The 14,772-nt window shown below is 40.5% G+C and overlaps 1 protein-coding gene across 1 annotated transcript; it reads left to right on the top strand.

Annotated features, from left to right (window-relative positions):
* Positions 1-5,210: 5,210 nt before the first annotated feature.
* zfp36l2 (zinc finger protein 36, C3H type-like 2) lies at positions 5,211-8,484 on the top strand. The gene is made up of 2 exons (XM_048536219.2): positions 5,211-5,478; positions 5,679-8,484. Exons 1-2 carry the CDS (start codon positions 5,425-5,427, stop codon positions 6,888-6,890), a joined length of 1,266 nt encoding a protein of 421 aa, XP_048392176.1. The 5' UTR covers positions 5,211-5,424; the 3' UTR covers positions 6,891-8,484.
* Positions 8,485-14,772: the final 6,288 nt, after the last annotated feature.

The raw sequence follows: 14,772 nt of genomic DNA, 5'->3' as shown, positions 1-14,772 counted from the left end.
TCCTTTCTTCTGACTGGCGTGTCCATTTACATACTGCTCCAGTTGGCATCTCTCAGTACCTCACTTTAACCTTAATTATTATTATCCTTAATGGAGACTTAACATCAAGCAATAGACAACTTTTTGGGAGAACAGGGACGTTCATACCAAGTCATGTGTGCAATTGGACTTCTAAGAGGAACTATTGCATAGCATCAGAGATTGAAATCCTAGCTGATTTCTCTGAGCAGAATTGCAGCACCCCTTCTGAATATATCTGGTGAGATCAGTGAGTTCCGCATTGATGATCAAATCTCAAGTAATCAGGCATTTGTTCAACAAACAGAATCATCAGATCAGGTTAACTTCTGTGCATCCTTTTACATTGTTATTTGTAGCTACATTAACAGTTGAATGCACTAACCCAGAGGGAGGATGGGTGGCAGTCTTGAGTCATCATGCAGTAGAAAATGCAAACTGCTCAATAGTTCAAATTTTGCTCATGCATGTTTTGAATTACATTTATTATTGGTTTCCTATGTTTCCCCAAGATACCTGAAAGCAGAAGTATGCAAATAATATTTTGGATTATGTATCTTATGTGTTTATATTCCAAATTAAATGTATTATCACAATGCCTTGCTGTTGGTAAAGCATATTTTGGATTCTCGTAAATTTAATTTGTATCAAGAGATACCAGGAAGGATAATGACTGATTTTTATAATGCATTGGGAAGTTAACTTGTAACTTGTGTGCTGATGCCAGCAACAATTTTTCTGAAAAATAAAAATGAGCCAGATGTAGATTATTTTTTCTGATACTAAACCTCAAATAATTTTCAATGTTACAAGAGGAAGAGAAAACACATAGGCAAAGCAAGTCAAAGTATTAAGTCTGATCTGAGTTTTCTTTTTAAGATAGCAAACCATTAGCGAAAAAGCAGTGCAGAATTAGAACTAGTTAGAAATGCTGGACGGCTGCATAGTATACATGTATTGCAGGTAAGTTTACTTATGCACTGCACCCAAAAAGAACCAAAGCAAATGCAAGGATATATGCAATTTGAAAAAGATTGATGTATTTCAACTGTTTATACTGTGGAAATGCAAATACCAAAGCTGGGTAAGACATCAATCATGAGCAGAAAGACTTAGTTTATAAAGAGGCCCTGAGGCACAATGTAAGCCTAAATAATACAACCGTGATTTACTGAAGGTTTTGTAGATACATATATTACATTTTATTCATGAAATATTTGTACTCTGCCCACACGAATAAGCAGATGGTCTCTAGTTAAGTACTATTTACAAGCAGCTCTTCTTGCCCAAACTATAAAGTAATGGAACTTCCAACATTTTTCAATTTAAAAAACTGGAGATGGCAAAAGACACACCAAAGATTATTTGCTTGGAAATGTTCATATATTTTACAAACATGCTTATTTTATATGGTAGTGTAGAATATATATATATAAAATTAGTGATATCACCTCATTTCAAATATTTCCAAGCCATGCATTCAGATACTGTGAATTATTTTGAAGTGTTCTAATTGATATGTAGGAATATCATTGAATTTTCCCTACATGTGAAAGATTTTCTAATCATCGCACTCCTCAATCTTCCACCCCAAAATTTATTACTGGCATAGAGTGTGTCCTAGCAAATACAGATGTCATTTAAGTCTCTAATTTTTTGAAGTACTGAACAGTCATTAGAGTCATAGAGGTCCAAAATACACAAAAAAGCTCTTTAATCCATTGCATTTTCACTAGTCAGAAACAACCACTTGACTATTCTGAGATACCACAGTGTGGAGCTGGAGGAACACAGCAGGCCAAGCAGCACCAGATGAGCAGGAAAGTTGATATTTTGGGTCAGAACATTTCTTCAGATTCTATTCTAATCCCATTTCTAGCACTTGACCCATTGCCTTGTATGCCTTGGCATCACGAGTGTACATCTAAATTCTTCTTAAACATTTGGAGGGTTTCTGCCCCCACTAGCCCCACAGGTAGTGAGGCCCAGATTCCCAACACCCTCTAGGTGAAAAATCTTTACTTTTCCTCAAATCTCCTATAGACCTTAGGAGATTAGATCCATGCCCCGGCCACTGTGTCAGACAGCCTAGTTGAAAATACAAAATACAGACAGAAACCTATATGTTCCAACATTGTTTCTATCTTGTCTTCTGGAAGTGTTCCCTCAATCCTGTTTTTTTTGGCCATTTATACCATATCTTTGAGAATTGTTTTTATTAGGTTTTTAATTCCTATTCTAGAAATTATCGCTTTGACTCTTAACCTTTAAGATCATTATGTACCATGCTCCAACAGAAAAGCTGAATGCTAGCCAAACCACTGGATCAACTCTACTGTCATAGAATGTGTTAGTCTAAAAAATTAAGACTGAATTGCTCATTGTCATGGTCAGCACATGCAGCAGCCTGAAGATAGACAACACCTTACAGGTAACAAGGCATAGAGCTGGATGAACACAGCTTCAGAAAGAAGGGTCTAGGCCTGAAACGTCAGCCTTCTTGCTCAGCCTGCTGTATTCATCCAGCTCTACACCTTGTTATCTCAGATTCTCCAGCATCTGCAGTTCCTACTATCTCTGAAACAATTTTAACTCCACCTTACAGGTAAGCTTGTTTTTCAACAGCTGTTAATTGCTGTGAGAGTACAGTAATACAGTAGCAATGATAGAGTTCTGGAGAGACTGCATTTTATTACAGTCAGACACTAAAAATACCTGATGACTAAATATTGCCACTCAGTTAGGCCTGTGTGAAATAATTAACTGCCAGACAGCATAAAGCCCATTAACTGTGCAACAGTGACACATTTATACGCCTCCACGTACAAGTGGTGCCTCAGGAAAGCAGGCCTCGTGCTTCTGAGATGCTGCTTGTCCTGCTGTGTTCATCCAGCCCCACACTTTGTTATCTTGGATTCTCCAGCATCTGCAGTTCCCATTATCTCATGCTAAAATGTTTAGTTAAGAAAGGTAACATCTGGTGTGAGCACAAGTTGCTTGCACGAATTTAGTTTGGGGTTTTGTTTGACTTTAGGAATGAATAGTTATTCGAAAATGTTTACGTTATTAAACTCGACCGACTACATGGTAACAATGCAGGACCAATAAATAATAAAGAAAATGGTTAGCATCAGGAGTTATATTTTCTGCGTTCAGCCAGTGAGGGGTTAATGACCTTTGCTGTGTCTTCAGTCTTTTACTGCCATAGGGTGGAGATGTTGCACACGAGACCACTCGGTTCTGTTTGGAGACGGGCTGCTGTATTGTGTTTGCAGCTCTACCGGTCAAATCTTAAACTCGAAAACGTTATTGCAGGTTTTTTTTTGGTGGGGGTAGTGAAGTTGTTTCCGGAAAGTAAGCCCCTGTCCGGTTTTAACAATTGGATTTTACCCGGGCGGAGGATAGACAAACTTTTTACTAAACGTTGCCCGGTTGGTGGGGTGTGGGGAAACCAACGTGACGTATAAACAACCTCATGGGACAGAGTATTGCTGAGGAAAACGTGGCAGAAACGGGGTAAAGCGAAGGCAGTTTTTAAGTCCTTTAACTGAACAAATGACACGCCCTCACTGAAGTTAGACAACAGCGGGAGGCCGTACATTTAACTAATTAAACTCCCTCGGCCTGAACCGCGGGGCGTGTTAAGTTAAAAGTTTTAATAGTTGGAAAAAGTCTGGTAACTAGACTGCAGGGGGTTATTCTTTCAAGTTTAGCATCTGCTTCTAGACGTTCATTTCACAAGTTTCCAAAATAGGAGACTTCAATTGTACGTCATTCAATGCAAAAAAAAGTAATGGACGAAGAAGCACGTTCGAGCGATGTAGGAGTTGGAGAAGGTGGGGCACTGCCTTATTCCGCCAAATTGTAACCAGTTTGTCAGGAGCGGCTGTAGCTGTAGTTAGATCAGCTGGGAAGGTGCGGCCCGAACATGGGCTGAAATTCCCTTGTGGGAGCACTAAAACTTCACTTTTAATTCAGCCAGTTCCTGGCCACGGTTTAGGATCCACGTGAAATTAGCATTTGAAATAATTGAAAAGTCATCGAAATGTTGCAGAGAGTGAAGAAATCAAAAGACTTCTCGGCATTTTTTTCCCCAATGTTCACTTCCTGTCCGTGTTGTATCCACCCATCATGAGAGCCACAGAGGGGGTTGGGCGCTTGCCAGAAACACGCAGTTGTAATTAGTTGCGCTGCAGATTGGTTGCGTGTCGTTTTCTCCTGGTTGTTGATGTTTTTGTCGGGAATAAATGTGCATTTTTGGAACTGTCTACTTTTCATCCATTCCAGTAATTGTCCAGATTTACTGGAGTTTTTTTTTAAAGTAGTATTTCACGTTAACATTCCTTCCCGTTAAAGACTTAAGAAAATTTGCCTACAGTTGCAATGACTATACTCGCGTACACTAAATGAGCTGGGAATCTACAATTGTCTTAGTTTCGGCATGTAGGAGCTGACTACCTGCAAATGTACCGTAGTTTTAGGCGATCCTCCCTTTCGTGTCTTTGGTATTACCATTCCAAAAAAAAACTTTAAACCTTTTTCTTCTAAGTTTAAAGAGTACACATAAACGCTTGCTCTGTGCATTGTCGGTTTTTCTTTGCTCTATACATTAAATGGGTCGCGACTTCGTATCACAAACTGGTAAAAGCAGTGCGCCTTGTGAGCAAAAAAAAATGCAAATCAGTTCTTTGGACAAGTCGAGCGAAATGAAATGCCACATAACAGTACACACTGTATTCTCCCAGCGAACGAAGTGGGATCTTTTAAAACGACACCATATATTTCAACAAAAAGCCCCTTAGAGCTCAGGATAGCGGGGGGAGGAGAGAAAGGGGCTCAGAGTATGAAATCCCGCCACTTTACTCTGCAGACTCTCCGTAGGGATAGTGGCAGTGACGCATTCCCTCTTGTGTATCGGTATTTCAGTGAAGGCCAACACACTGCAAACCCTTGCCAAAAGTTGCAAAAGTCCTTTGCGGGCGTGCTTTTTTTAAAAAAAAACTTTAGATGGGCATCTGGTATAATCAGGGATTTTTTTTGGACAAAGTAATATTGACTTTCCCAGCTCGTTAGACAAGAGCTTTTTTTGCACTTTAGCTTATGCTAACGAGTTAAGGAGCGCCTGTCAATCAAGCGGTTGTTGTCCTGGCGACTCCGGGCCAGGGTTCGAAAGCAGCTTCGTTAAATCCCGCCCACTGCCGAGCGCTCAATATTTATAACAAGGCAGACACCACCAGCAGTTCTAGCAGTTCAACTTCGCCACCACCAAAAACAAGACTTTTTTTATTTTTTCCCCTTTCTCTTTATACAGTCGGACCTCACGTTTCTTTGCTGGGGGAAAAGCAATTGTGACTCCAGCCCTTTCACGAGAGCAGGATCTCAAGTTGTAGAAATTACTGCCTGAAGATGTCTGCGACTCTTCTGTCTGCTTTCTACGATATCAACGATTTCTTTTGCAAGGTAAAACGTGAGAGGAAACGGATTTCTGAAAGTTGAGAGAGAGAGTTTTCCAAAAGTTCTGGGAAGGGGTGCAAACTTCTAACTATAAGCGTGCTTCACTGAATTGCATTCTGAAACAGGATAGTTGAGTAGTTAGACCTCTTTAAATGCTCGTGTTCTAATTGTTCTGTTTGCACTTTCTTTTTTTAAAATATAAACAGAACGAAAAATCCCTGAACAACTACAATAACTTTAACAGTATGCTGGACAAGAAGGCAGTGGGGACCCCTGTAACAGATTTTGGGCCGGGATTTCTGAGACGGCACTCGACCAGCAACTTACAGGCGTTGGCCAACAACTCGTCCGCCAAGTATCCCAGTTCTTCTTTCCCCAACATCAAGGAGTCGAGCAGCACGGCTATGCTGAACAAAGAAAACAAGTTCCGCGACCGCTCGTTCAGCGAGAGCGCCGAGCGCCAGCACCAGCAACAACAGCCGCCGCTTAGCCCGTTGCATCTGGTCCAGCAACAGCAGCAGAAGGCAGCGGCCGGCGGCCAAGTCAACTCCACCCGCTACAAGACCGAGTTGTGCCGGCCTTTCGAGGAGAGCGGCACCTGCAAGTACGGCGACAAGTGCCAGTTCGCCCACGGCATGCACGAGTTGCGGAGCCTGACCCGCCACCCCAAGTACAAGACGGAATTGTGCCGTACATTCCACACCATCGGCTTCTGCCCTTACGGACCCCGCTGCCACTTCATCCACAACGCCGAGGAGAGGAGGCAGGCGCCCTGCAATAATAACGCCATCAACTCCTTCCACCACCACCATCACCACCACCAGCAACAGCCCCGGCCCAAGCTTCACCACAGCCTCAGCTTCTCCGGCTTCCCCAGCGGCTCCAGCGGACTCGAGTCCCCACTGCTGGAGAGCCCGACCTCTCGCACGCCGCCGCCGCCGCCGCCTTGCTCGTCGTCGTCGTCCTCCTCCTCCTCCTCCTCTTCGTCGTCCTCGTCGACTTGCTCGTCCTCGTCCGGCTCCAACATGTTCTGCGAGGAGCTGCTGTCGCCCACACTGCCAGTCTGCGCCAACAACGCCTTCACCTTCTCCAGCCAGGAGCTGAGTAACCTGCTCACCCCGCTGGCCATCCAGACCCAGCAGCTCGCCGGAGGAGGCGGCTACAGCCAGCAGCAGCCCGCTAACGTCTGCCCCCCGTCTCCTCCTTACATTCTGAGCCAGATGCAGTCGTGCCTGCGCCGGCTAGCCGAATCCCCGGTCTTCGATGCCCCGCCGAGCCCCCCGGATTCACTCTCCGACCGGGAGAGCTACTTGAGCGGCTCGCTGAGCTCGGGCAGCCTGAGTGGCTCCGAGTCCCCAAGTATGGACCCAGGCAGGCGCCTCCCTATCTTCAGCAGGCTTTCCATTTCCGAAGATTGAAGAGAGAGAGACATAGATACATACACACACACACACACACACACACACACACACACACACACACACACAAACTCCACTCTTTATTTAACAGAACTTTATTTACGAATTGCAAACAACAGCAACAACAAAAGAAATCCTGCCAAGAAAATGCCTTCGTTAAGGAAACAGATATTACAGGACTCGCTCCTTTCTTTGCCTTTTTAAAAAAAACTTCATTCCAAACTTTGTTGCAAGTTGATCTATTTTCCATTGCCACCTAGTGGCCCGTTTGCCTTTATAGAGAAGAGAACTGTGTTGCAGATTTTTTTTTGTCGAGCACTCGTTCGTTGAGTTAGTTGTAATTGTTGAAATAACTGCTGATTGTTAAATTTTTTTTAGCTGTTGAGTTGTTGTGATAGCACATCGCAGCACAACTCGCTATAAAACTATTTAACTTATTTATTATCTCAAGAAAGTATACATTGGTAATTTGTTCATACTGTATTTATCGTGTATGATGAAAACAATAGATATATATTCTTTTATTATGTTTAAATTATGATTGCCATTATTAATCTGCAGAATGTGGAGTGTGTTCTTTTCACAGTAATATATGCCGTTTTTGTTTTGTAACTCACTTGGTTATTTTGTAAATGATAAAATCTTAATTTAAGAGATTGTATGTAATATTTATTTCATTAATTTTTTTCCTTGTTTACGAAATGGACGATTGCATGGTTTCTGTTCTAGAAATCACTTCTTGATGCTGTGGAAGTAGTTAGGATTGAAGATGGTAGGCATTTTTTAAGAATGTAAAGTAATGGGATGTTAGACCGTCCAAAGTCAGTGGTTAAAACTTCAAGTATCAGACTTTCATGTGGCATTCTTAAGTCAAAGTGGCATCATAAGTTGTTTTTTTTTGTTGTATAAATGACACTGTGATATTTTTAAAGATAAAACAATAAAGAGCCAAAATATGTAGCACCCTGGACCCAGTATTATATTGACAGTGCCTTCAGGGTCCAGTTGCAGAGAGAGTTCTTATTTTTTTTCTTAACCAAAATAACAAGCTCAAGTTTCAGAACAAACAAGCATTCCCTTTTAAAAGTATTTTTTTTATAATTGGGGATGTCAGTTCTCTGAATGTAATAGTTTTGGAGGTGAACTTAATATGTGTAAAGCAGCCTATCTTCCCAGAGAAAGGAGGATGGGAATGATAGACATTGCCACCACTTTGATTAGTGAGGGGCCACCTCTAGGTCTGAACAGTTTTTTTTTGCAGTAAATCTGAAATGTCTGGAGAATGGAACTCTGGTTTTGGGTTTTTGTTTATTCTGGGATTTACTATTAAACAAAAAAGAAGGAAAAAAATTTCATTTTCCAAGACAGTGGGTAAATGATGGTAGGTTTAGTTTGTACATAGTAGGTACAGATAATGAGCACTATGTACTCTCTTTTGACTACTTTAACAGAAGTATCCTTTGAATGTAACAAAAGGAAAAAAAACTTGTTTAAAATACTTGGGGTGTCAGTTCACTACAGATTAAGTGTGAGACTGTAAAATTTGTACTGTAAATTTTTTGTAGTTCTCCCAATAAAATCATTTTTGAAGAAAGATGAGTTTTGTAGTGTCCTTTTTTGGATGTGTGATGCAAATTGTTTTTTGCAGCAAACTTTTTTTTGACAAGTTTCTGGTTTCTTTTTGTATTTTAAACATGTGGTGAGATGCCTTGCATTTTAGGTAACCTGAAGTTGGGAATGTGGAGAAATCAGCCTCTCTTGAATTGTGAGAGACAGAGTCTGTGTACATTTTACATAACACTGCTAGATGCTGGCATTGGAGTTTCTCCTTTTTTTTAACTAAAAAGGGGAATAAGTTCATGCACACCTCATACTGTTTCATTTCCCTTCTGTGGTTTATAAGTAATTACAAGTAAAGTCAGTTTGGTTGTGCGTACTACAAAACTGTCAAAAAAATTAAATGTCATTTGAAAGACAGCCTTGATACTTATGTTTATTGAATTCTGAAATGAGTATTGCAACTAACCCATTTTAGTGTTTATGTGAAGGGGTAATTAGAAGTATCATGTCCTATGAAACTGCCCTGCGGGTTTTTTAAAAAAGGGTAATTTACAATAGCACTGGCCCACAGAGTTGAGTAAACACAAGTTGTCTTTAACTGTACCCCCAAAAAACTTACAATCTGCACAAGGCCATCAGCTCTCCCTTTTTCTTGGGAGTGAGGTTAGTTGGAGTTCCTTATGTGGCATCAATCAAACTGATCAGAAAATACTTAGGTCTAAATTATTTGGAATAACTTTAACCTTTTACAAGTACTTGCCACTAAAGTACCTTTTGAGTGAAAAATTAAAAAAAATCTGTGATAAAACTTAATTTCCTTTTGGGTTTTTGTGTTTCCCCTCTGCTTGTTTGCATAGAAATTTTTAAAAGTGCATCAGTTCGTGTGCATGTTCTCACTGTGTAAAACACTAAGTTGGCATTCTCAGACTGCCTGTAGATCGAAAGGTTGAGATTTCAAGTCATCTGTAATGTGGCAGTCCTTTTAACTGCAAAGCTCTAAACTTAGTCAATAGGAAATGCAGTATTGGATTCCCCTTCCCCACCTTTCTGCTGCCACGCCCCCCCCCCCCCCCCCCCCCCCCTTCATATTGTTACAAATGGAAGCCAAGCTGATCCCTAGAATTAATTCCCTAAACTGTCCTTAAATTGTTTGTTTAATCAACCTTTTAGGTCTTCTGGCCTAGTATACGTGCTTGCTAGCTAACAATATTCCTGTGAAATGACTGGACATTACATTGCTTTTTTAACAATATAAGTTGGAGCTGGTGTCATATCTGATTGTACAATGTGCAGAATTCAAAGTGGATCATTTGCTTGCAGCACCATATGAGGTTCAGTTAGGAAATATTGACTTCAGTTATTAAGTCAACTTATTTGTAAGTTGATTGATTCCCAAGATAATGTGAAAACAAAGGAGTTGATGGTAGGTCAGAATCAGTGGCTTTTTGGAAGCGTCAGAATGTGGATATAACGGCCGTGCAATGGATCTAAAGTTAGCGTGACCCAACCTAGCCGAAATGTTGCTTTTGATTAGTTAAGATCAATAAGAAACAACATAAATGTTTCAAATCCAATGATCTAACTTTTTAATATGAGGAGTGTTTAGACTCACTGTGTTCCCCTCTCCAGAGATATGGTAAGGTTAAGAGGAAGCTTAAGATGCAGAATTTATTGGTTAAGACCTTAATGCTTTGTATCTTGTGTTTTGTACAGAAGCTATTATTTCCATATGGTATTAACTCAGGGTTATAACTTTCTATGTGCAATAATATTAGGCAGGATATTTTGTTATTCCTGGGCGTGTATAAAATTTATTTTTTGAAAATGTGACACCTTGTCTTGTTCTTCCACATAATATTTCATTAAGCCTGCCACACCATGTCTCATTTTCACATAGATGAAATACCATCTTTTGTTTCCATCAATAAATCACATCACCCTTTGCTTGAAGATAATGCTTGAGTTTGGCTTAGTAATGAAGTACAATTAAACCCAATGTCCTTCCTGTTTAGCCCTTTTAAGTATTGTGTGCTCATTGACACGTTACTGTTTTAGCCTCTTTAGTTCAATTTTTAATGTTTGAAATGATGATAAGTCTATTTCTGATATGAAATACTGATGACACAATCTGAAGGAGCTATAAAACATGTACGGTAACGTTTTATTGGAGGTTAGATCCAAAGCCTTGCTGCCCCTATCCTTAACGTACTAATTACCCACCACCTTAGGCATGTTGCTTTGTGTTGCAAAGGATACATGGTGCAGTAACAGGACAATGGGTACAACCAGTCTGTAATGCCAATGCTCCGTTCCAGTCTCTTCCTTTCTTTCATCAAAAAGTATCATTGTACCCATATATCCTCTTCTTCAAATGTCTGGTTAGCTTCCCATTAAATGTATCTATTTCTTCTATGGGGTTACATGTTCCATGTTCTTGCCCCTTGTTTTACTCTACCCCATGAGAAGAAACATTTTATGTCCACTACCAAAGCATATCATAATTAAAAGATTTCTATTTCACCACTCTTCACATTGATTCCCAATCTGTCAACTCATAAAATTTCCAATCTTGTTTTCAGACATCTACATGGCCTTGCCTGCAAGTCCTCTGCACTTTTCCAATTCTGGCCTCTCATGGTTCCCCCATTTTACTAAGTCCACGATATTTGAGCCTGAGCTTCTCCATGTCTCTTTCAAATGCCACAAGAAGCTCAGTGTCAGACTCTGTGTGCTAATTCTCCTTGAGACCATCTCACTCTGTTGAAGGTGTTAAATAAAAGGAAGTTATTGTGGAAGAAACAACCCTCACTGGTAATCACTTTGAACAAATTGCTTCAAAACTCTCAGATTCTCATGCATTTTGTGAAAATATGTTTGTAAGGAGATTTTTTCAAATAACATCTTGAGACCTCTTGCAGTACAATGAATATACCCAGTAAGACTTTTTAAAAGCTCACCAAAAAGGTAAGAGTCGAATTCTTGGTGGTGGAACAAAAGTTCGAAGTCTGAGGAGTTTTGGCTCAGTAGATGAATTTACATCATAATGTGGTACTCTGCCACAGGGATCCTGAAATTCCCAGTCAAGCTTCAGTGCTCGTGGATTAGAAATGGTAAAAAAAAAGTGTTGGCATTCCTTAATAGCGTTCCAGTAATCGCTCCTGGAAGAGCATATGCAAGCCAGATGAGGACAGAGACAACCTGCAAACACTCACACACTCCAGACTCTCACGTGTAAAATGTATCAGAAGTTTCTTGTTGCCATACAGCTACACCGCAGCATAAATCATCTAATAATGAAGAGGAAAATTATGGGATAAGGAATAAAAACCTATGTTGCACGGCAAATATTTTCTCAGGCTGTAGGGTACACATCTGTCTTTAATTCAATTCTGTTTGAAAAAAAGTACCTCTATAAATAAGAGAGCTACATAAATCCCAAGAAGGGTTCAAATCACACCCTAAGTCAAGAATTGTGTATTGTATTTCTAGCTGTTTTAGTTCTGTATTATGTTTTGAACTAAAATTGATTCTTCTTGGGTGGAAGGACTGAGTAATCATTTTGAAGTTCATTTTTCATTATTTTCTCATACAATAGTTTCTCAATGACTGCATTATGTTAACTGTTATAATTTTGCAGCATTAAAATATTATCAATCTTTGGGTGGGTTCACAATCTGTTAATTTTTTTTTCACTTAATTTGATACAAAGCATTTAATTTTAAAATTTCTCCTGTTTCTTTTCTATAGTCAGTTATAAAACCCCGTTAATAGTGAAAAACTTGGAGCAAATTGGGCAGGACTTATGCGATTAATGGTAGGGCCCTGGATTTTATTTCAAACAGAGAGACTTAGAGGTTCAGGTACATAGTTCTTTGAAAGCTACATCACAGATGGACAAGGTGGTAAAGAAGGCATTTAGCATGCTTGCCTTCATTACTCAGACCATTGTGTATCGGGATGTATAGTTGGGATGGCCTGATGAGGTTGTACAGGGTGTTGGTGAAGCCACTTTTGGAGTACTTTGAATAGTTCTGGTTGCCCTGCTTTAGGAAGGAAATTATTAAATTTGAGACGGTTTGAGATATAAGGAAAGGCTTTTAAAGCTGGCACTGGAGTGTAGGAGGTTGAAGGGTGACCTTGTAGAGGTTTATAAAATCATGAGGGTAATAGGTAAATTTTGACAATGGTAACACTATCCTGACAAGCCTTCCATTTTCCATCCTCTAGAAACTTGAGCTTATTAAATCCTAACAATTAACATCAGATTCAGCACTATACCCTCTACTCACAGGCCTGCATTGGTCTCTTGGTCAGTAGTGCTTTACTGTTAGACCATAAGACCATAAGACTTAGGAGTGGAAGTAAGGTCATTCGGCCCATTGAGTCCACTCTGTCATTTAGTCATGGCTGATGGGCATTTCAACTCCACTTCTCTGCACTCTCCCTGTAGCCCTTGATTCCTTGTGAGATCAAGAATTCATCGATCTCTGCCTTGAAGACATTTAAAGTCCCGGCCTCCACTGTTGAGGTTGCTTGGCTCGCCAAACTGGTTTGTTGTTCTGCAGATCCTTCGTTACCGTGCTGGGTAACATCCCCATTGCAGCCTCTGATGAAGTGTCAATTTGTTTTCCCACCTGGGGTCCGTTGAGCCGGATTGCCTCACTTCCGGTTTTCCTTCATGGTGGAGTGTATATGGGGTTGAGTTCTATGTGTTTATTAATGGCTTTCTTCGTGGAGTTCTAAGATTCTAGGAATTCCGTGCCTGTCTCTGCTTAGCTTGTCCCAGGATTTTGGTGTTGCCCCAGTCGAATTGGTGGTTCTCCTTGTCCATGTGGATTGGAGATGAGTGAGTATTGTCTTTTTGTAGCCAATTGGTGCTCACGTACCCTTGTTATTAGTTTCCTTCCTGTTTACCCGATGTAGTGTTTCTCTCAGTCTCTGCAAGGGATCTTGTAGATGACATTGGTCCTGTCTATGACGGGGAGTGGGTCTTTAGTTCGGGTGAGCAGCTGTGGTAGGGTTGATGCCGGCTTGTGTGCCACTCTGATGCCCAGCGGCCATAGGAGTCTTGTGGTTAGTTCTGATGTGTTCCTGATGTAGAGTAGTGTGATGATTGTGTCAGGGCGTGTAGTGTCTTCCTAATGTTGTTCATGTAGGCATCTTTTGAATCAATTTTTTGGATATCCATTATCCTTGAAATCCTGGAGAGGAATTCCTCCTCCTCTTGGCATAGTTCTGTGTTGCTGCAGTGTGTTGTTGCCCTTTTAAATAGTGTTCACACACCGTTTTGTTTGTGTGTGTTGAGATGGTTACTGTTGAAGTTCAATACCTGGTCCATGCATATGACTTTTCGGAGTACTTTCGTTTGGAGTTCACCATCTGTCTTGTGCTCTACCTTGACATGCAGGAATGGGAGCTGTTTGTTCTTCTCCACCTCTCTAGTGAATTTTATTCTGGTCAGGGTGTTGTTTCATAAGTTTGTGTGTCTCATCTAGTTTGGTCCATTTAATGATGACAAAGGGGTCGTCCACATAGTTTATCCATAGTTTTGGTTGGATTAGTGGAAGGGCCGTCCTTACTGGTCTTTGCATCACTGCCTCTGCTATGAGCCCAGAGATAGGTGATCCCGTGGGTGTCCCATTGAGTTGTTCGTATGTTTGGCCATCAAAAGTGAAGTGGGTGGTGAGGTGTCGGTCCAGTAGTTTGAGCATGTTGTCTGTGGAGATGGTTTCACTGCGGCCTTGCTCTTTTTCCAGTATTGCTGTCATTTTTTCCCTTGCTAGTGGTATGTCTATTGATGTAGAGAAGTGACATCAAACGATATCATGGTCTCTTTGTCGTCTATCCTTATGTCTTTGATGGTGTTGAGGAATTCTTGGGCTGAGTGGATAGAGTGGAGTGACTTGTTGACTAGGTGCCTGAGTCTCCTTTGTAGTTCCTTGGCTAATCTGTTCGATGGAGTACTAGTACTGACCTAGTATCTCCTAAAGTGGTGACCTCCTGATGTATCTGGACCAAATTTTATTTCATGATAACAAAGTGTGGAGCTGGATGAACACAGCAGGCCAAGCAGCATCTTAGGAGCAATTTCATGACATCCCTTTGAAGTGTTTTGTGATGTTTTAATATGTTAAAAGGTGCTAAAGTAAATGTATAAGAATATTGTAATTGTAGAATCTACAGAGTTTTTATTGAGCATTTCTAAAAGTTGCAGCTAATGGGCAAGATAATAACTTTTCTTGTTCCACAAAGGTGAATTAGCCAAAAATAAATATTTTGAAAATAAAAACATTTGGCATTATTATCTGATTGATATTTGTAA

This window comes from Stegostoma tigrinum, chromosome 9 (genome assembly GCF_030684315.1).
Source record: "Stegostoma tigrinum isolate sSteTig4 chromosome 9, sSteTig4.hap1, whole genome shotgun sequence".
In the NCBI taxonomy this organism is placed as follows: domain Eukaryota; kingdom Metazoa; phylum Chordata; class Chondrichthyes; order Orectolobiformes; family Stegostomatidae; genus Stegostoma; species Stegostoma tigrinum.
The sequence above is the reverse complement of the archived record's forward strand: the minus strand, read 5'-3'. Positions and strand labels throughout refer to the sequence as shown.

Coding starts and splice junctions, on each gene's coding strand:
- zfp36l2 (XM_048536219.2), top strand. CDS start 5,425: ATGTCTGCGACTCTTCTGTCTGCTTTCTACGATATCAACGATTTCTTT. Junction 5,479..5,678: donor TCAACGATTTCTTTTGCAAG/GTAAAACGTGAG, acceptor AAATATAAACAG/AACGAAAAATCCCTGAACAA.